The sequence below is a fragment of the Protopterus annectens genome, chromosome 13.part0 (assembly GCF_019279795.1).
Source record: "Protopterus annectens isolate FY-2018-M chromosome 13.part0, PAN1.0, whole genome shotgun sequence".
Classification (NCBI taxonomy): Eukaryota; Metazoa; Chordata; order Ceratodontiformes; family Protopteridae; genus Protopterus; species Protopterus annectens.
The window spans coordinates 564,119,132-564,141,806 of record NC_056747.1 but is presented as its reverse complement, the minus strand read 5'-3'; the positions used below and the strand labels follow the sequence as shown (position 1 = coordinate 564,141,806).

At 40.9% G+C, this 22,675-nt stretch overlaps 1 protein-coding gene across 1 annotated transcript in view; it reads left to right on the top strand.

Moving 5' to 3' along the window:
• LOC122787469 (S-adenosyl-L-methionine-dependent tRNA 4-demethylwyosine synthase TYW1-like) overlaps positions 1-22,675 on the top strand; it is a 2,539,581-nt gene that overhangs the window by 171,124 nt on the left and 2,345,782 nt on the right. The window contains exon 3 of the mRNA XM_044054205.1: positions 3,947-4,087. Within this exon, the coding sequence (XP_043910140.1) occupies positions 3,947-4,087 (141 nt within the window). The remainder of the gene's footprint in view (positions 1-3,946; positions 4,088-22,675) is intronic.

The following is a 22,675-nucleotide window of genomic DNA, read 5'->3' as shown; positions in this document are numbered from 1 at the left end:
AAAAATGATCTCTAGCTACTTGGATGTCATCCATTAACGACAAAAAATATTGAGTGTCTCTAATTCGAGCTCTCACATAAGACAGCAATTTTTTTTAACTTAAATTCCAAATATTCAGAGAGAGGTTCAGTTAATGATCCTCTCCCTGCCACTATGGGACGTTCTGGGGGATTCAAAAGATCTTTATGGACCTTGGGCAAAATATAAAAATATTGCAAAATATAAAAATATTGCAAAATAGGGGAATCCACTTGTAATTGTTTCAACAACTGTGGTGTAATAAGCTGATGTTCACAACTATGTTTCAAAAAACCATCAATAACCTGTTTATGCTGTGCAATAGGATCAGAATCCAGAGTTATATAATATTCAACATTAGATAACTGTCTATTAGCTTCTGCTAAATAGTGTTTTCTATCCCATATGACCACTGCTCCACCCTTATCTGCCCCAACAATAACTATATTGTTATTATTCTTAAGATTATTTAGGGCAGTATTTTCATCTTTAGTCAAATTAAACTGTTTAATAGAGAAAATGTCAGACTGATGGCAATGCAAGTCTTTTATTACCAATTGTTCAAACAATTTATCCGTACTATGATAGGGTGGCATAAACTGTGATTTTTTTAAACTTAAATCCAGTTCTATTCTCTTCATGTGTCACATGTTCTGGATCTGAAAAAAATATTTCAAATTAAGTTTTCTGCAAAAACATTTTACATCATTGATGATATCATATTGTGAAACAAAAAACGAGGGAATGAATCCAAGACCTTTATTAAGCACACTGATTTCACTGGAGGAAAACTCTAGGTCAGTTAAATTAATGACCAAGTTGTTAATCTAACTGTCCAGTAAAAAGTCCATCTACATTTTGTGTTGTAACATCTGTTCTTTGAATGTCTTCCTTATGGCATCGTCTGCACCCTCGATGTTTCCGCCCTGCCCTTCTAAAGGGGCTCTAAATCTTTTAGAAACTGGTGAAGGAACCTCTAATATATTTTCAGGATCAGTGTCAGTGTTAGACATACTGGAAGAAAAATCAGAGGCACTTGTTATATCTTCATGTCCCCTCAATATAGACTTCACCCTCTTTCTTTTAGGCCTGGGGATTTGTTTATCATCATTAAATCGTACACCCTTTTTTGTCTTCTTCCAGGTGTACATAGTACTTTGTTTAAAGTCATTGACATCACGTTGGTACTTTTGCAATTTGCGTTTAGAAAGTTCTTTATCGTATTTATCTGAGTCATTAATAAACTTGGTGTAAAGACTCTCATACCATGAGCCTGAGCAGTCTTGCATACAAACCCTGCTTTTATGTCCAAAGTAGCCACTGAAACCTACTTAAATCAGTCTACCAGTTTGCTTGTCCCCACACAAATTACTTGTGGAAAGACATAGTGAGGTTTTGTCTGAACAGAACCAACTATTTTCATAAAGACAATGTCTTGTGCAGCTGTTAAATTGGGCTTGCAGATTTCTAAAGTTACCCCACTTCAAAGTCTTTCAGACTGTATTAAATTCTGCTACTCCAGATTCTTTTTAACCTCAAAAAAAGTCTGAGACTGGAGGCCCATTTTCAACAGCATCAACTTCATTCTGAAGCAGAAGTTCCAGGTGGTATTGGTGCAATGGGTACCTTGCAGGCTTTCTTCCTTAATGTATGTTTGGATGATTTCTGTGCAGCTGCAGCATGGGCTGATCTGAATATTTTTGCAAGACACTACAAGCTGGAGTTTAAAGTCTTTGTCCTCCTTCAAGGCTGCTGTGTTGCAAGGGATCCTTTTATGTTGCTACACAGGGGGAACAACCTTGGGACTGTATCCTAAAAGTTCAAACTGGATGGAACAGACAGTGACAGATTCAAAAGGTATGTACTTAGCAAAGCAATAGGTCTGCATGGTCCCTGATCCATTTGTTTAAACAAACCCACCCTCATTCCCTTATCCTCTCAGTCTATGCGGATGAGATATAAGGGAGGTATTCTTCAGAATCATTTGTAACTGTGAGTGTGCCATATTTCTGAACATTCCACTAGATTTGAAGAAGTGGGCAGAGTGAGCTGTATTATGGGTAAAGGTAATGAGATTTAATTTGTGGAAGCTTTTTATTTTTGTTGCCTTCACTGAAGTCCATGGTGCTCATTCCTAAACGTTTGAGATGGGGGAGACGAAAGGCCATTCAAATCTTCCATTATGGGAAGTATCTTAACTGTCATTTGTTTCCTTGGAGCTGCTGATCGTCCCAGGAGGAATCTTTAGATCTCAGGATACTGCTCTTTTTCTTATTTTGCCCCATACCTATGATTTCACTATCTTATTTTGCCCCCACGTCTTTGAAATCTACTATCATCATAGCTTCAGGACTTCTGTTTTTAGGGAGGGCTTTAACAGGTTTTTCAAGACTCTTCCATTTGCTAAAGTATGTAAATGTTTATTAGGCTTTCTTTCTTAACTAATATTTTGCCATTTGCTTCAACAAGACAGTTTCATGTCTATATACACTTTAATGTTTTATGCATGTTTTTACTTTGTACAGTGTTAATATTCCTGTTAATACATTTATTTGTAAGTATTATCGTAAAAAAGTGGATTTCGTAATGTAAATAATGTATTTTGGCAATCCATGACGGTGTGTTGGTATTACAAGATTTAATCATAGTTGGTGTGGTTTAATCAGGAGGGGAGTGCATGAGTGATTAAAGCTAGCTCTGAGTAAATGTTGAAGTACCCACATGCCGAAGTAGATTACCTTTCATAACGTCTTTTTATAAAATAAATAATGTTTATTTCTGAAATGAGCATTCTCATTCTATAATGGCACTTTGATGTTTTTCCACCTCCTACACACTCTACTGATGTACTGCCCTTGCATATAGCACCTTTGTCAGTATGCTTGCATACTGCAAGAGAGGCGAGTAAGAAAACAGCAGATTGTTTCTATCACTTTTTTTTTTTTTTTTTAAATAAGTTTTACTGGTTTGTGTGTCAGCTGCATAATAGGGGACAAAGGGTAGAATGTGTCCTCATAAAAAAAAGTTTAATACAACAGAAGTTATTGATGTCAACGTATACTTTGAGGTGTAAGAAGTAACTCAAGTGTGTGGCATTAACAAAAATCCTCTCCAAAATCAAACAATTTACGTAGATCAGGGCAAAAATATAAGGAAAATCCAGTGACATTCTGCAGAGGTCAGGGCAGTTGAGAGTGGTGTACTTGCCAGCAGTACACACACTGTTATATTGCTGGTAATCTGTTAAGTCTCAGCTGTCCAGACCTGTGCAGCACTTCCCTGATCCCTGATATCCTTCACATTTTTGCCCTGTTCCACATAAAATAGTTTATTGTTCAACTTTTCTAATAGAAAACAGACCACTCAAGATGTCTTAAAGGGATGGATATGCTCGATATACAATGGGTGAGCTGATTGGGTATCCACTCACAGTGCATGCTTTAGAATACTAATGACTGTGTACTGCATGACATATTTTAGCTACTTTTATAGTTGTCTAGGCAAATGGAAGCAGGGTGGGGATGGTGGAATATGCTGACATACTTCACACAAGAATTATAAGAAGCTAATTGATCATTGTTTATGCTTAATTATACTTTGTTACAGTTGTTACAATTTATGGCAATATGCATATCAAGATGATACAGTTGTATGTAATAATTTTAGTAAGGAATAAATCCACTTGGTCATTTAATGAATTTGACTTTATCCAATGTATGTAGTGTGTTTTTAGCCACTAGTTCATTGGATAACAAATTTAGAGAATTTCCTTTGTAGATCATTTGCTGTGAACACATGCTGAATGAAGTTCACTTGTTTTCTGAGAAGACATTTAAAATTGTATGTTATTTGTTTAAGTGTTTAACTTGTTCTTGCAATAAAGTGAAGATGGATTTCTGATTTGTATATATATTTTTTTGCTTACTAGGAAGATGATTTCAAGCAGAATGGTGTGGCACTGCCAGGTCTCGGGGATGAGAAGGAAAACAGCCAGTTGGTACTCCAGCCACAAGAAGTGCATGTGGCAGGTGTAAAGATTTTCTACGGTTCACAGACTGGCACAGCAAAGGTGCACAAATAAGTAAATTTAGCCTTAAGTATAAACTACTATACTTTTGAAGCATTCAGTTTGCTTAGAGCATCTTGAAAAATGTCACACCTTAAATTGAAAGACATGCTTTCTTCAGATAATTTTAGGAAATGTGCCTGAGAAGGAAATAACTCTGTCTTTTGAGTCAGTTTGATCCTTTTGTGCATTTATTGTGTAGTTTTCCTCAACTGTCCTTTCTTCTTTTATCATTCTGGATATATTCACTCTTTGTATCTATTATATTTCTTATCTAATTTTCATGTGGTAAAAGTTCACTTCCCAGATAACTTGGTAGTTATTGGATATATATTGGGCAAGTTTGAAAGATTCATAGTAAGTGGATTTCTGAATGCCAACATTCATTTCATGTTGGGTTCTGTTTTTCACCTGGGTGCAATAGTACTTTTTTAACCTTCATGATTTTGGCTGATGGTAATTCAATTAAGATTTGTGCCTTCACAAGAGGTTTTGTTGCATGAGAGTCTGTAGCTGTGACTTATTTTGTGTTGACGTTGGTTTGAGATGGGTTTTCTCTGAGTATGGATGTCTTTTAATGGAATTCTTAAGGTTACAGTAATACGTGAACTGATTTCCAGTTCCTGCCCTCATTCAACGGGTCTATAGTACCCTCCTTAGTTCCCTCCAGGATCACCGCCCTATGTCCAAGACCAGGGAGGAAGTCAAGGATGCTGGAGCAGTGCCATACTGCTGCCAGGGAGTGTGCCCTTATACCCCCCCATCATCCCATGGCAGCCTTGTGAACTCCACAGTCTCTATGTTTAGGATATGCATGCGTGTACAACCTTCTGATCACACAGTATAGCCCTTGCAGCATGGGGCATGCCATGCTGTTAATGCAGAGAGCCAAGGCAGCCTCCCTCCCTTCCAGTGGGGTGAGCTGATGTCTGCCACTGTCTGCTATCCTCTCCCCACCTGGTTCCTTGACCTCGTTGTGTTACTGATAGAACACTTGTCTGGGGTGTAGTAAGGGCTTTATCTCCGTGTACCATGGAATCAGATTTTCATTGTCCAACAAACTTAGCCATCAACTTGGTCATTTGTTCTCCAAGTAATAAGACCTATCTCACTCTAGTATTGCTTAGAAGATTAGCACAAACTCAAACATTGTTGTAAGTGCTAGCATTTCAGTCCAGCCAGCAGAATATTCAGGAGGGAGAAGCTCCCAAGTTCTGTACATCTTGTGACAAGATGACATTGCTCAGCACAGTGATTTAGTATGAGGGTACCCTGCATTAATCTTGGTCCAAAACTAGAGAAGGTGAAGGATATGGAGAATAGATTTTGGCTATGCCCTTGTGGATACAGGTACATCCCTGATGTGGCTTTTTGGTCACCGTGTTAAGTGAGGGGTCTCTTGAATAGTCACATTCATACCCATCCTCTGCTTCAGCAGATTCTGGAGGGCTAGTAATAAAGTGAACCCAACAACAACTTCTGGGGAGCATTTATTTCTTTATTTGACATTTGTTAACCAGGAATGTCCGACCTGAGCCAGACCCCTTTTTCAGAGGAGGTCCAAGGAGAAAATCTCCACAAAAGGTAGCATAAGTTTAGCAAATAGGTTTATCAAAATGACTAAACAGTAATGTAACAATATAACAGTAATAGTGAAATATAGAGAAAAATATATTTGAATAAAAACGTTGAAATAAGAGTACAGAAATTTCTGTTAACAGTTAAGAAAATCCACAAGAGACAAATTGATTGCTACAGTAGAGGAAGGGACAATAGAAATGGTGAGCATTCAGGGTTCTGGAAAGGTAAGATATTAAAGGAAGAAGGAGATAAAAGTGTGTAAAGATAAGTAGAAGCTGAAGCAACATGAAGATAAAGAATGAAGGAACAAGGAGTAGAACAAGTTAGAGGAGTTTGAGACAAAAGCAGTAAAGAAGAAAATGATAGGTGAGGCCTAATAAAAGAAATGAGAATAGAAAGTAATTAAAGAAAGATCAGGCATTGTTTTTACATTGGCATTTATAGTTGTTAAGCAGATGGCCTTTAAGAGCTTTTTTGAATTCCTGTGTGTGAGGTCTATTTCAGATGAACAAAGGAAGCTTATTCCAAGCTTGTGCAGGATTGCAGCTGTAAACATTTTGGCCTGTTTATCTTTTAGGTTTATAAATGTCTGCGTTGTAGATCAGCACTCCAGAAGGATATAGTTGGGGAGTCAAGAGAAATGAGAGAGGAAATGCTAGGGCAGAAAGAAGACTTGTAGAGGATAGAGTGAATAAGAAGTGAAGAAAACCGTTGATTGGGGAAATATAACCAGTTTAAAGCTTTAAGAGAGTGACAAAGATGGTACTAAGAGGTCTGATTAGCGGCAAACCTGTCAGTTTTGTTGTAGGTGGCTTTAAATTTAGTTAGAAGACTAGTCTGTAAGTTAGTAAGGATTTGCGACCTGTAAAAAAGACTATGGAGAAGAAAGGTGTAAGCAAGAGAGACACTAGTATTTGGTAAACTTTTTGTTCTTGTAAAATAATCCAAAGTTTTTTTTTTTTTTTTTTTTTTTTTTTAATGCAATGCTGGACACGGAGGTCGAAATTTAAGTTTATCATCAATAATAGCCCCTAGTAATTTAGTGTGAGTTTCAACATTAATGATAGCATTGTTAAAGATGTTATGGTAAAGGGGGGCTTGAGATGATTGTGTATTTTAGGAAGAAATAGTAGGAGTTTGGTATTTTTAGGCTTAAGAATAAGTTGATTTTGTGAGAGACACTTTTCCATAGAATTGAAGGAGTTTTGAGTGAGGAAGATCAAGTCAGAGAGGAAATCGACAGTGGAGATGATAGTGAAGTCATCTGGGTACTGAATAAGATTAGAGTTAGGGCAGGCAGTGTGAAGGAAATTAGTAAATTGTGCTTCTCAGGATGTCAGCAGTACTTCAACTAGTTAAATCGTAATCTTTCTCCTTTGAACAGACTGCACGCCCTTTGATGCTCAGGGGTTACTGTTTGAACAAAAGAATTTTCTCTCAAGTTCTCAACTGAAACCAGCAGAGCTTTTGATGGTCTTGAGTGAGGAGGGATTTATCAGGCCCTCTCATAATAAGGCTGTTTGGTCAGGTTTTTCAGGTTAGGCAGTTGTTCAGGTGATGGGATTGGGTCTTGAAGCACCCTGATGTCCTTCATGGATGCATCTGCAGTCATAACAAATGGGTTGTCCTGTCGTCAGGCAGCCCTTCGGTCGGCCGGATTCCAAAGTCTGGGTCCGGCTTCGGCTGATGTTGCACTTCACCCGACGTCATCTCTGCTGGTCTTCGGGTATAAAGGCATCAGCCGACGCCATTTTCCTCAGTCTTTCTTGCCGCCCGAAGCAGAAGCTGTTCGCAAGTACCGGTCGGTCAGATCCAGAGATTACTACTACCGAATACTACTTCGAAGACTTCTAAAAAGCTAAGTACCCCGTTGGGGACTCTTTCTTGCCTCAGCCGATGTCAGAAAAAGTCAATAACTGCTTAACTTGTGGGAAACAAATACCTCATAAAGATTTCCACTCTTACTGTTTGCCTTGCTTAGGCCCAGACCACGACGTAGCAGCCTGTTCGGCCTGTGCTTCCTTCAACCGACGAACGCTTAGGCGTCGGTCGGAGTTTGCTGAACAGTTTTTCGGCTCAGATTTTGCGTACATTATGCCGTCGGATCCTCCGACTACCCAAATTGTTAAAAAACGCAAAGAAAAAGACCGACACTCGCGGTCCGTGGTTTCGGCCGAAACCACGGTTAAGCAAGCCGCGAGTGTCTCTGTTTCGGCCGAAACCGAGCAAACTGGTCAATTTTCAGCCGAATCCATGACAACTACTGAGGCTCCTGCTACCTTACCTGAATCAGCCTCAGAAATTTTACCTACAAATGTGGTTCCTAGTGATTTATCAGACACCATTCCTTTGGATGTCTCTACCCCAGCACGTGGTGCTGCTAGGCCTCCTGCAGCCATGTCTATTAAGGCCTTTGCCAGGGCTAAAGCAGCCAAATCTGCTAAATCAGTGCCTGTTAAACCCCCCTCACACAGGCCCACTTCTAGTTCACAAATGCTTACTCTGGCAGAAGATTTAATATCCTTAATTAGGGGATCCCAATCTCACCCAGACAGGGCCTCTCAGCCCCCAGAAAAGAGACCTAGAACAGAGCCCCCCGAGCCTGTGTCCTCTGATGATTCTGCGGATGACTCAGACATTGCAGACCAGCCAGAGGCTCCTTTTTCCAATTATGAAGATTCCGATGCTGAAGAATCCATTCCAGCTGCCTCTCCACCAGAGGAATTCTCCTTTGGGGAAACCTTACATGCCATGAGAGAACAATTCCAATGGCAGGGACAAGATTTCTCTGATTCAAGAAAAAGGCTTAGGACCTTTCTGCACTTACCACAACACAGGCCCTTAGCTATACCTCCTGTTCTGCCTGTTGTGGACGATGCATTTAATGATGTCTGCACTGCACCTGATTCTTTACCTCCAGCCCCTGCCAAACCAGATAGATTTTACAGGGTACCAGACACTCATCACCACCTATACAAGGCCCCACTGGCAGACCCCAAAACTATATCCCGGGGGCCTAAGGCAGTAGCCTCGACCACAGCAAAAAACCCTATTCCCTCTGAAAGGGAATCCAGGTCCTTAGAGAGATGGGGTAAAAAAGTCTACACCTCTGCTACACTCTCAGCTAGAGCTTTAAACTGTCAGTTTCACATGATCCAATACCAAGAGTTTATGCTTGATCAGTTAATTAAAAAGCTGTCCTCTGATGAATCTTTAGATAAGAAAAATGTATTAGAAATGGTAAATAACATCCAACAGGTTAGTAACCATTCCTTAAAATGTGGCTATGATGCACTGGAGGCTTCATTTAGATCAGCCATGACTGGCACAGTGATAAGAAGGCATGCATGGTTGAAAGAACAGGTCTTACCGGATCATGTTAAAGCAAAACTATTAGATGCTCCTATGGATAAGGTCAGTCTATTTGGGGAACCTGCACAGCAGGTAATGAAGAAAATGGAAGAAAAGGCAAAATCTGTACAAACAGTTAAGGATTTCTTACAGGTTCAGCCCCCAAGGTTTAGCAGGAACTGGCCTGCCAAAAATTGGTCCTTTCCTGACTCCACAAGATCCCAAAGGGGCAGGAATAGACGCTCTAGGGGCAGAAATCAATCCAGAGGACGACAGTGGCAAGGCAATAACCGAGGCACAGACACAACCACTGCAACAGGACAATCACAGTGACTTGGCTCTGACCCCGCCTACCAGGGAGCAAATAGCAGCACCATTAGGCGGAAAGTTAGCCTTATTCTCGAAAAATTGGCACTACATCACAAAAGACAAGTGGATTTTGCAAACCATAGACCAAGGCTACCGTTTCCACTTCCACACTTTACCAGTAAAAAGAGGAATGCCAAACCTGCCTCCAAATCAAAAAATAGAAGCTCTGCAGCAGATAGCGGAATTATCAAAGATGAGAGCTGTGGAAAGAGTACCAATAACAGAACAGGGCAAAGGATTCTACTCCAGACTCTTCCTAGTGCCAAGAAAAGAGAAAAACTGGAGACCTATTCTCGACCTGTCCATCTTAAACACATACATCATTGTCCCAAAATTCAAAATGCTGACCCTACAGCAACTTCTTCCCATGCTGGGCAAGGAGTGTTGGCTGGTAACTCTAGATCTCAAGGAGGCATACCTGCACGTCCCCATTCGACCAAATTGCAGAAGATACCTCAGATTTCTTGCAGGATCAGAGCACTATCAATTCTCAGCATTGCCCTTTGGCTTATCTACTGCGCTCAGAGTATTCACAAAATGCCTGGCATCAGTAATCGCTCACTGCAGAGTACAGGGAATCCAAATTTACCCATACCTGGACGACTGCCTGTTACAAGCGGACAACAAAAGCGAGCTGACAACAGACTTACAAAGGGTCATTTACTTGCTACAAGCCCTGGGATACACAGTCAATTTACAAAAGTCAAGGTTGATACCATCCCAAACAAGAACTTTCTTGGGTGCGGAATTGGACACAGTAAAACAAATGGCATTCCTAACTGCAGAAAAACAAAAAGAGCTCCCTCTTTACTTCTTGGCATTAACAAAGCAGAACAAACTAACAGCAAGAAAAGTTCTGCAGGCTTTGGGCTTCATGGCATCATGCATAATCTTGGTCCCACATGCCAGACTACATATGAGAAAGTTACAGTGGTACCTAAAGAATTTATGGTCTCAACACAGGCACAGCTTAGAAACAGAAATACCACTAATCCCATGCCTAAAACAGGAGTTCCTATGGTGGGCTCAAGCATGCCAGGCAAACCCAGGCTTACCCTTCCACAACTTTCGAGCAAGCCAAACCATCACAACGGACGCCTCAGACCTAGGATGGGGGGCACACATGCTGGACAAATGCGTACAAGGACTGTGGACTCAAGACCAGCTGCACCTGCACATAAACCAAAAAGAAATGCTGGCAGTAAAACTGGCAATCCAAAAATTCAGACCATTCCTCAAAGAAGGCCATTTGATGATAAGGACAGACAACACCACAGTCATGTGGTACATCAACAAACAGGGAGGCACTCATTCATACCCCCTATGCAGAATGACTTTGGACCTTTGGAATCTGGCTCTCAGCTACAACATCCAGTTACAGGCAATATTTGTTCCGGGAAAAGAGAACACACTAGCAGACATATTAAGCAGAACCACCTCAGATGCTCACGAATGGATGCTACATCCGAACATCTTCAAGGCCATCACAAAGAAATGGGGAATGCCACAAATAGATCTATTCGCTTCCCCACTCAATCACCAGCTCAAAAAATTCTGCACAAGGACATTCCACCCACTTGCATGGAAGGTGGACTCTCTATCCTTCAGCTGGAAAGGCCTGACAGCATATGCATTTCCACCTCTTCCCTTGATGCACAAGGTACTACTGAAAATCAAAGAGGAACGTCCAAGGATAATTCTGATAGCTCCGAACTGGCCAAGACAACACTGGTACCCATTGCTGAGGAGCATGTCTCGGGAGAAAATGTGGTCAATACCACTGATGCCTCTGATGTTAACTCAGAACAACTACAACATCATACATCCCAACCTAAAAACCTTGCAACTGATTGCCTGGAACATCACATAGCAGCAACTAACCCAGACCTTTCCCAAAGGGTTAAAGACATTATCCTTGAAGCCCGCAGACCTTCAACAAGAAGGAACTATGCAGGAAAATGGAAAAGGTTCGTCATTTGGAGTACTGAAAGAGGAAAAGATGTGTCGAACATAGATATTGCTAACATTCTGGAGTACTTGGCAGAGCTTCTACATACAGGCCTGTCCTATTCCTCCATCAAGATACATGCATCAGCTATTTCAGCAGAATACAGCTTTGATCCTCCTGTCTTTTCACATCCTCTACTCAGGCAGTTCCTCAGAGGGATTAAGAATGTAAAACCTCCTAGGAAACCACCATTACCAGCATGGGACTTGAACTTTGTACTAGAAAAGTTGACACTCCCTCCGTTTGAACCAGCAGCAACAGCAGATCTACAACACCTGTCATGGAAAACTGCTTTCCTACTGGCTATTACTTCAGCAAGGAGGGTTTCGGAACTACAGGCCTTAATGGCAGTGCAACCCTTCCTAATCTTCCATCAAGATGGGGTGTCCATGAGAACTAATCCTACATTCATGCCTAAGGTGGTATCCAGAGTGTCTTTAAACCAGGCAATCCACCTACCTACCTTCTTTCCCAATCCACAAAACAGAGGTGAAAGAATGCTGCATACCTTGGATGTACATAGACAGTTACGCTACTACCTGGACAGAACCAAAAGTAACAGAAAAACTGACCAGCTTTTTGTAGCCTATGCAACAGGAAGGGAAGGAAAAGCAATTTCCAAACAGACAATCTCCAAATGGATAGGAAATTGCATAAGATTCTGTTACTCCTACCATGGAAAACCAGTTCCACAGAACATAAGACCTCATTCTACAAGGGCTACAGCCACTACCACAGCTTTCTTACGAGGAGTGGCAACCAAGGACATTATTGAGGCGGCTACTTGGACCTCCGTGCATACATTTGCCAAGCATTATAATCTACCTCTATACTCTAGATCCCGAGCAGGGTTTGCCACTGCTGTACTGCAAGGGATCCTAACTACACCATAATTTTATTCCTCCTCCCTAGTTTGGCTATGGTATTCTACCCATTTGTTATGACTGCAGATGCATCCATGAAGGACATAGTACAGTTTTGTACCTACCATAAATGTAGATGTCCGAACTGGATAGCATCTGCAGTCAGGATTACCCGCCCTCCTTCCCCTCTGTGGTATTCCTAGGGTATTTACCCTCCTAATAGCTAGCTGGGGGGGAGTCTCTTATGGTGTATTTGTTTGTATACATGTACATACATGCTTATTTTTTGTGTTTGCCTACTACTATTTTGGAAACATTGGCATTTATCCAAAATTTAGCTTTCCAAGAGGGCAATTGGCATCTGGGGCAAGAAACACTGAGGAAAATGGCGTCGGCTGATGCCTTTATACCTGAAGACCAGCAGAGATGACGTCGGGTGAAGTGCGACATCAGCCGAAGCCGGACCCAGACTTTGGAATCCGGCCGACCGAAGGGCTGCCTGACGACAGGACAACCCATTTGTTATGACTGCAGATTCTATCCAGTTCGGACATCTACATTTATGGTAGGTACAAAACTGTACTATTCCATTCTCCTGGAACTAAATAAGGTGGATACCCATAAAGCCTTCCATTGAGCTGAATGAGTTTCTAACTGTCGTAGTGTTAAGTCATGTAATTTGTTCAATATGGCATGGTCCTAGAGACCACATAATGTTGTCACTTTATAGTTAGATAAGGAGTCTGATATTTTGTATAAGACTGGGTTAGTCAGGCCTCCCAAGATCTGGTTGAGGACCTTCAGAAGAAGCAGCAGGCTAACATTGTAATGGAGGGACTCTCTCACTTTCTTATCTCTTATGATCTTCTAGGCCAGCATAACTCCAAAGAAAGGAGGAGCCCCTTCATACACTGGGGAAGGGTGGTCCTCAAGCATCAGATATTTGTTTCTGGCCACGTCTCTCAGGAAGAAAACATTGGCCCAACAATCCTATTCCTGACACTTTTATCTAGGGCTATTTTGTGTTGTAGTGGCAATTTTTTGACTTTGCCCAAGCTTGAAATTCCATCACAAAGGACAACTGGGTGCAGCATTCTTCTCCCAGAAAGAGTGGAGCTCATCAGCTAGGCCATGTCTGCTGAGCTGTTGAAACCAGTCTTCAATTTACTACTGAAAGAGGACACAGAGCCTGTAGAATCTTTGAAATGGGACAAGGCATTTTCTTCCTCTATTTTCAGTCCCAAAAAGAATGGGGGATTTCCATCCCATTCTGAACCTCCTTGATCTGATAAAGTGCATTCAGTATGTCAGACTTCATATGATAAGGGAGTCCTACCCCTGCTTCAGCAGATTTCTTGGTTGATGTTGCTGGAATTGAGGGATGCCTTGTCTTCATATCCGTGTCTGGGATCCATGTAGGAGGATCCGTCAGTTTGTTCTGGGTGGATAGTGCTTTCACCACAAAATGCTGCATGCACAATCTTTTCTGCACACAATGTTTATCGAGGGCTGTCCATTATGGTGGTAACCTTGCACACCAACGTATGTTATGTGTTCTGGTATATGAATGACTGGCTTCTAGTGGTTTTGTTGAGGGACTCGCTTGTAGTGTCCCTTGCATCCATTGTTTCCCCTCATATTATCTATATGACCCCAGTAGCATGTTAGGAGTAGGATTGTTTGGCCAACAACATTTTTTTCCCTGATAGACATGGCCAGAAACAAATATCTGATAATCAAGGACCACCCTCCCCAGACTATGAAGGGGCTCCTCCTTTCTTTTTTAGTTTGTCCCCCTGGAGTTTCCTGAAATCAGGAGAAAGTCCTCTCTTTTCCCATCTGAGTCCCTTCACTGATTTGAAGTTAAGCTTTGTTCTGTGATGGGTTTTCCGGTATGAGGAGAAGACCAAATAATCCTCTTTTGATGCCTGTAGAAGGGCAGCTGACTCTCTAACTTCTAGACTTAATGGTGGCCTCTATTTTCCTGGTATCTTTTGCATGCCTGCAAAATGCAGGTGTTCTATTGAGCTATAATTTATCATTGTGGCTGCAAAATCACCACAAGTTTACAGACCTGCTGGTGTAAGACCATTGGGGATTGTCTACCACTTCAGGGTCCAATGCCATCACTTACATAGTGAGATTTCCCTTTGTGCAGTTGAATCTATCAAGTGTTCTAATTTACTGACACTTTGCTGTTGTGGCAGGGAGCCTACCTTGGCTGCTTGATTTGCCTATTTTAGATCACATCACATCACTGCAATCCGAGTTGCACTTCATTTATTTATTTTTTTTAATCAAGAATTGTAATTAACTACAATAAAAAGAGAGAGAAACTTTGCAGGGGTAAGTCCACCTGCACATTCTTGTGAGTGACTTTACATAGTGGGTAAAGGTTAAACAGAACACCGGAGCACACTACTGTCTACAAGCACATGCAGTTTCAATAAACTGTGATCAAAGAATCCTGACAAAAAAGCTGCTCCATGTAACTGCACTAATAGTAGTGTAGGATAACCTGTATTCTCTTATCACACACAAATGCTGCTGCTAAATAAACCAGGCGACAATGAGGATGTTCCTCTTTGCCATGAAAACTTTGAATGGGATGAAAACTTGAGCCTGTCTAGATTGTCAGGTGGCTGTAAGGCAGGACAGCGTATGTTTTTCTCTTGGGCAAAGGGAGATTCAGCTTTAGCAGTGGACCACTGATGGGGTGTCACTCTCTCAGGTGCTTATTTCATACAAGAAATGAACATGCTGGCAGATTCCAAGTCTTGTCCTGTTTTGGATGATTTTTGAGTCTTGTTTTATCAGTCTTCCAGCAGTGAGACATACCCCAGTGACTGCCTCAGAAGAGAATGCAAAGGCTCTTGCTACCCCCATAGTGCCTTTTTTAGGCAAGGCTCAAAAGACAAACCCACCTCCATAGGTATCACAATGGATAAGAAACTAAGAGTAATGCTACTCAACGCCAGAAGTCTAAACTTCAAGATGCACGCACTCGAAACTCACCTTAGCATGGAGAACATCGATATCTGTGCAGTAACAGAAACCTGGTTCAGGGCTCCCGAGAGCACCCCAGCACTACCAGGTTATACCTCATACCATGCTTTTCGGCCCCAAAACTTGGACCGAACCACAAAAGGAGGGGGGAGTATTGATATTCATCAAAGATACCCACACCTCCAGGTTGGTGGCAAAGCACGAAGCATCAGAGACTATCCATGTGCAACTAACAGTGGGTAAAACTGCCTTCCAGTTTATAGCCTGCTACAGACCACCCTCTCAAACCCAGGAACCCCACTCGGTCTTTCTGAGAACACTGGAAAATATGAAGGTCTCTCCAAACACCATTATATTGGGCGACTTCAACTACCCAAACCTAGACTGGGAGCATTACTCTAGCTCCAACACCCTAGCCCAAAGGTTCCTAGAATTTATAAACTCAAATGCTATGCAACAACTTGTTACCACTCCCACAAAAGGGGAAAACATACTGGACCTGATCACCAACATGGGGACTCTATGCTCCAGACCAGAAGTGTATCCCTCACTGGTAAGATCAGACCATAAACTAATCTCACTGGATATTCACATCCCCACCCCACCCCCTGCCCAGAAAACCACAGTGAAAACCTTCTCTAAAGCAAATTTCACACTCCTCAAAACCGAGGTGGAATCCTTCAAAGCCCCCAGGCCTGTGGAAAATACGGCCCAGACCGCAGAATCCTTTATAAACGCATTCTATGAACACCTTCAGGAATGCATGGATCATGTGATCCCAAATAAAACCAAGACCCAATCCTCCAAAGGCAGACGTCCTGTCTGGTGGACTCCAGCCATAAACAAACTATACAATAGAAGGAGGAAGCTACTAAATGATAGAGCAAAATCCCAAAAAAGGAAGGCATCACTGATCAGTATTAGCAAAAAACTATGGGCACTCATAAAATTGTCTAAGGCCAGCTTCGAGAGAAAAATTGCACAGGACACTAAGGATAATCACAAGGCTTTCTTTAGTTATGTTAGGAACCTGGGTGGTAATCCCCAGATATGCTCAGAATTAGTCCAAAATGACAAAAAATACACTGAACCCACAGACATTGCCAACATCCTAGCTGACAGGTTCAGTGCAAACCCCCCCCCTCCTCACCAAAAGGGCAAATATCTATCCCAGCAGAGTGCTGCCCCCCTGACATCTCAGATGCTCAGGTAAGAGCCGCCCTCTCCAAAGCAAAAACACAGCATCAATGGGACCAGATGGTGTCCCGGGCTCCCTACATGAACTCCAAGAAGAGCTAAACCCAAACATAAAACTACTGTTCAATCTCAGCCTTACTACAGGATATGTGCCCAAAGAGTGGTGTACAGCAACAGTGGTCCCTCTCCATAAAGGTGGTGCCTCAACGGATCCTGGAACTATCGCCCCATAAGCCTGACTAGCTTGGTCTGCAAAGCTATGGAAAGGATCATCATGGACCTCATAAATAAAGATATTGGGGACCTACAGACACTGGATCCTACCCAGTTTGGCTTTGTTACGGGCGGATCCTGCCTCTTAAACCTGGTTGATTTCTTTGAAACAGTCACCAAGGCCATTGATGAGGGGAAGGTGGTCCACACAGCCTACCTGGACCTCGCAAAAGCCTTCGATACAATACCCCACTCGGGCATTATAGATAAGCTCACCAGCTTAAATATAAATCCCTATGTCGCTAGATGGATTGCAAACTGGCTCAAGGACAGAACCCACATGGTTAGAATTGCTGGAGCCATGTCAGACTCCAAACCAGTTACAAGTGGTGTCCCACAAGGCTCAGTCTTGGGACCTCTCTTGTTCGGTATATATTTCTTGGAGGTACAGACCAACACGGAAGGACTGTGGCTGACCAAGTTCGCAGATGACTGCAAACTGGGTGCCATAATCGACTCTCCAGCCGACACAAGCATCCTCCAAAAGGGCCTCATAGAAACAGACAACTGGTGCCAGAGCCATGGCCTCAAGCTAAATGCCAAAAAGTGTATAGTCATCCCCTTTGGCAAAAACAAAGTGCCCATAAATTACCACATAGGTGGTAATCCATTAAGTACAGAAGAAGTAATTATGGACCTGGGGACCCAAGTTGATAGCAATCTCTCATTTGACAACCACGTGGCCAAAGTGGTTAGAAAAACATTTTATATAGCCCACCTAATCATGAAGGGATTCACATCTAGATCAGGGGAGGTCATCGTGCCTCTTTACTCATCCCTCATCAGGCCCATAATTGAGTGCAATGCCCCTTTTGGGATGTACCTTACCAGACACCTGCAGCAACTGGAAAGACCCCAAAAGTACCTCACTGAGAGGATCAAAGGGCTCAAACAGATGCCATATGCTGCCCGGTTAAAGAACCTCCAGCTCTACTCAGTGGCATACCGCCTGTTCAGAGGCGATCTGTGTCTGACGTATAAAGCCATGTCCAACCCGGAATTAATGGGCATGCTGCACCTCAGAAAATCCAAATCCCATCGAGCTACGCGCTCGAGAGACTTGAACCTCAGCACTGAAATAAATAGGATATGTTGGAGGGACAGATTCATAACCCAGAGGCTCCCTTCACTCTGGAATAAAATCCCAGTCCAGGTTAGGCAGAGTCCCTCATTTCCTCTCTTCAAGAGGAATCTTGATGAGTGGATGGGTGATCGTAGGTTTACCCCGGGTATCACTTCTGTGTCACTGTTAGACAGAGGCACAGTATACTAACCTCGAAAAAGGGCATAGCAAAATAAATTTAAAATGGGTGGCAAAAGCCAAACACATTCTGGCTAGGCTTATAAATGCCCTAGGGCAGATAGCCTAGTATGAACCTATGAACAGTGGGGAGTAGACATTAGATGCATTCTGTCTCACGCTGCTTAAGAGATTCCACTATAACTTCCCACCATTTCTTCTAGTTCTAGTCTTAATCTCAAAATTCAGAGAAGAAAGTTCAAGACTAGTCCTTCTGATTTTATGGTGGTAGAGAAGGGCATGTATTCAGCTTGTCAGAGCTCTGGTAGTACACCAAACTTTCTCCATACAAGTAATCAGTCCCTGCACCTTGAGGCGACAGTGGCACTAGGTTTAGACCACCTGGTGTGGTGAATCTTAACAGCTGGGTTTTCTGAAATAATTGAAGCCTGTGGGAACCTTTCTAATCTGCTTTCTTACTAGGTTAATTTGAAGAGTTTTTCACCTGGGTAGAAAGGTATCCAGCATTGCCTCAGATGGTTTTCTAATTTATGTACTTGTACTGTTTGGGTGGGTGTTATTCAGTGGGCTGGCTGCATATATATCCACCATATTTTTGCTCATCATGATCTTCTGGAGGGTAGGACTGTTGGCCTAGCGTTGATTTGTCAGGTGTTTCCTTAAAAGCATTCTGCATCTTTGTCATCCACTGAAGAACCCCTCATCCCCTTTAGATTTTTTTTTTCAGCACTGACGGGCGTACTCTTCTTCCATTTTGAGCCTGTGTTAAACTTGAAATTGTTTTTTAGGATGCTTTTTTGGTGATCATCTCTAGTTTTTTTTTTTTTTTTTAGAATGTAGGGCTTCATTCCCTTATTTTTAGATAATCATGTTTTGTCTTTGTCAGGTCAGGTGTCTCTTATGACCAGCCCGCTTTTCCTTTCAAAAGTGGTTTCAGAATTGTCCTTAAATCAGTCCATGATGTACATTCCTTTTTTTCTTTCTAATGGAGAAACCAGGGAAAAAGAGCCCTTCACCTCCCCCTGCCACACCAATAGGCACCACCAAACCATGTTCTTACTGCCCCCTGTGCTACTAATGGACACAGGCAGCTCCTGAATGCTTTATCCCATACATGGTTCTCATCAAATTATCTGTGATGTGATCCCAGTTATTCTCTTTTAGGGGTAATATATAATTGGCAACCATGGGATGAGTAAGGCCAACCAATAACCAAGTAGGCTAGATTATGTTGTGCACATAAAGGGAAATTGGATTGGATTGACATGGCCTGGAAGGGCAACCAAGCCTAGTACCTACCTATGGACTGAAGAGAGTACGCGTGTTCCACAAGGCTGAACAGCAGTTTTTCTTTTGCTTTTGGAAAGTAAGGGAAGGTAGTTGCCTGGCCAGACTCTTTTTTCCAAGTGGATTACAAATAACATTGTCTTTTGCCTTATTAGCCAGTGAGTTGGCACCAACCCCCTTTTTCCTGTTTTATACATGTGATTGGGGTATAACCGTGACAGTCATCTACTGGAAAATGTTGCTATTAAATGTCAGTTAAGAGGTGTGGTTACTTCCAGTGCATACTTTAAAAAGATCTCTTTTAATGAGGTTATCTCCTAGTGTGACATGCTTCAATGGAAGACCATGTCTATCAAATTTGAAAAAGGTTGCATGGTCTAAAGCCCTGGGTAAGTGGGAGCAAGTCCCCTAGTCTCGCTCATTTAATATCACTGACATTTGGGTCACACAGCCTTTTAATAAGTTAAATGTCTTCAGTGAAATGGTGATGCCTGATAAGGCAACAGATAATGCTCCAAAAAAAGTTTACAATGAGGACTTTTACATAATGGTCATTTTGTCTTTGGTTCACCCCTTCACCACGCATTATTACTTGGAATGTGCCTCCAAGAAGTGGACTGATACTTTTAGAAAGACATAATCTGCCTTTGATGTGATATTTAATGTCTATTAATGCCCTTCTTTTTGTGTGTATCATGGCTTATTTCAGAGCAACATGTACTTAATTAAAAACTTCAGTAGAAAGCATTATTGAAATTAACAGCTAAGATTTCCAGAAGGTCGTTGACATGAACTAGCTCTGAATGCAGTGATTCTTATAGTAATGGTAAAACTCCCCCTTCATGTTCTTTGGGTCTCACACATTCATTTTCAGTATTCCCAGGAAACATTAGGTTACTAACAAGTCATGCGTTTGCAATAACTCTAATACTGATCATTGTGCTGTTCAATTCCAGGTATTTGTTCCCTGGACACTGAGCAAAAAATTAGTAAACTAAATTTCTAGTTCATCAGATGTACTTGTACCTACTTTCTAGAAAGAGAGTTGTCCTTGTGAATGTATTTACACATGCAAGGCCAGGTTAAGTAATGAACTGAAATACTGATGGAAACACCTATGGTAGAACAATTACATTAATAAACCATGCAATATGAAGAAATATCTGCATAAGGTAACTGTGTATTGCTAACAAGGATACATTTTATAATATCTATAAACAACTTAACTTTACCTTTGTTAAGCATTAATCTAATTTTGAATTATGTTAAGTGCATGCCATAAAAAGATAAAGGTAAAAACAAGGCCTTAAACACAAATGTATACTCTGTCGTAACAGTATAGTTTTAATAGTTAATTTACAGTAGAACTCCTGATACACTGGTGGTTTTAGCCAATACTTCTCGTGTACAGAAGTAACATCTGTATTAAACCTTCCATGCATGGCATTGCCTGAAGTTTAGCATAGATGAGATTTTCTTTACATTAATATTTCTGTAAACTTTATATTTTGAGTGTTTTAAATTTGCTTTTTACATTAATCTGTTGTGTGAGTAAAGAACTATACGAAAAGCTGAGCTGAGCGAAGTAGCCTTATCAGAAGTGAAGAATTAACACTTGGTGGGAGTGACTGTATCACAGCGGTATTTATCTTTACAGTGAAAGAAAAACAATGAAGTTATTTTTTTCAATCCTGTAACGATTTATTGAGATATTGTTTTGTTCCACCATTGTGGAACATGACTGATGCAAGGGGATGTAAAAGAAGCATTTAAATAAATATGGCTTTTTAAACCTTGTAAACCTTATGTTTTCTCAAGAAATGCTTAAAAAGATTAAGGCTGAATATCTTAAGGTCATCTAGAAGTTAGATTTTGTGATTATATGAAAGAAGCCTGGGAATGTTTGCTTAGAAAAAAGTTATTTATATTAATTTAGCAATTGGTTTTGGTTGTAGTTTATGTGAAACAGTATTAAATTAATTATCCAAGCAGAGTGTTAACGTTTATATTGTCAGCTCATTAAATAAGTGGTTTACGTGCTTCAAAAGTTATTTATGCCAATTGAAAAGTGCTCACAGTGATATGTTACAGGATGTGGTTGTCAGTCCAGTTCTGTTTTATGTTTGAACCCGAGTATCAGGCAATGCTGATTACATCAATTTGTAGGTGATGGTAAATTGGATGCCATCAGTATTGCCCAAGACAATTGCAGTCACTTTAAGCAGTCTTAACTGAACTGAATAGTTGGTATAAATACAATGGTTCATCAATTTTAAATATTGTGTATTTTAGGTCACAACATGCATATCTTTTGATGTTGAAAATGTTTACAACAGATTCAAGGATCTGAGCACTACTTTTAGACAACTTGCATTTTAATAATGGCAAGCACATATTGTTAAGCGCATTGTGTAATCCATTCAGTATTCAAAAGTAAGTCTGAGAAGCTAAAAGACTTTCTTCTCTTGAATAAATCCTCAGTAAGACCAGTCCTAAAGTATAATTATGGTTTTCTTATAACAAGTTTCGTCTGTTAAACCTCACGTGGGTACAGAGGTGTTTTAAGTAGAAGAACGCAATGTAAAAAAATTATTATAAACTGAGATTAATGATTCTCTGTTATCTGTTATCAGTTTAATTGGGGATACTTATGTAAGACCATTCTAGTTACAAAAAAATATTTTACACTTAGAAGTATGTATTCTTGAAATATGTATAATATAAACCAGAATGATATGTGAATATCCCATTAGAGTGATGAGAGAAGCGGCAGCAGTTTTTTTTACCAACTTTATTACATTACACTTAAGTCATAGGCAATGATACAGAAAAGAAAGCAAACCATATTAATTTTTTTTCTTTTGATATGCATTATACATCACATATCTTTTCTTTATAATTGCCATCAGTCCAACATTGCATAATTTGCTCAATTCATGCCTTCCATTAAACCTCAGTCCTCCTCCTGAACATAATTCTGCATGTATTGTTCCCACAATTTCCATTACTATTTAATATGTTCTTTTACATTTTCTGAAGATTCCTCCTCCAGTTCTTTTCTCTCTCTTATAATGTTCAATACTTCCAAATGAAGTTGATTTACCCTTTGATTTCTGTTTTCTAGTAATTGCTTTTTTGGCAGCTGACAGAATTAAACTTCACAAGACCTAGTATGTCTGTGCAATTCAGATCCTATGTCTCGGTTCAAAAGCGTTAGCCATTTGCTCACCCAATGTTTCTGACAGAGTACTCACTTGGAACTTTTTAAAATCTGACCGCTCATTACACTTCAAAAACATATGATGTCCTTCCATATCACTGTTGCAGTATTCTGTACATAAAGGATTCTCTGGCAAGGGTAGCCCACCATCTGGCCAGTATACCAAAACCTTAGG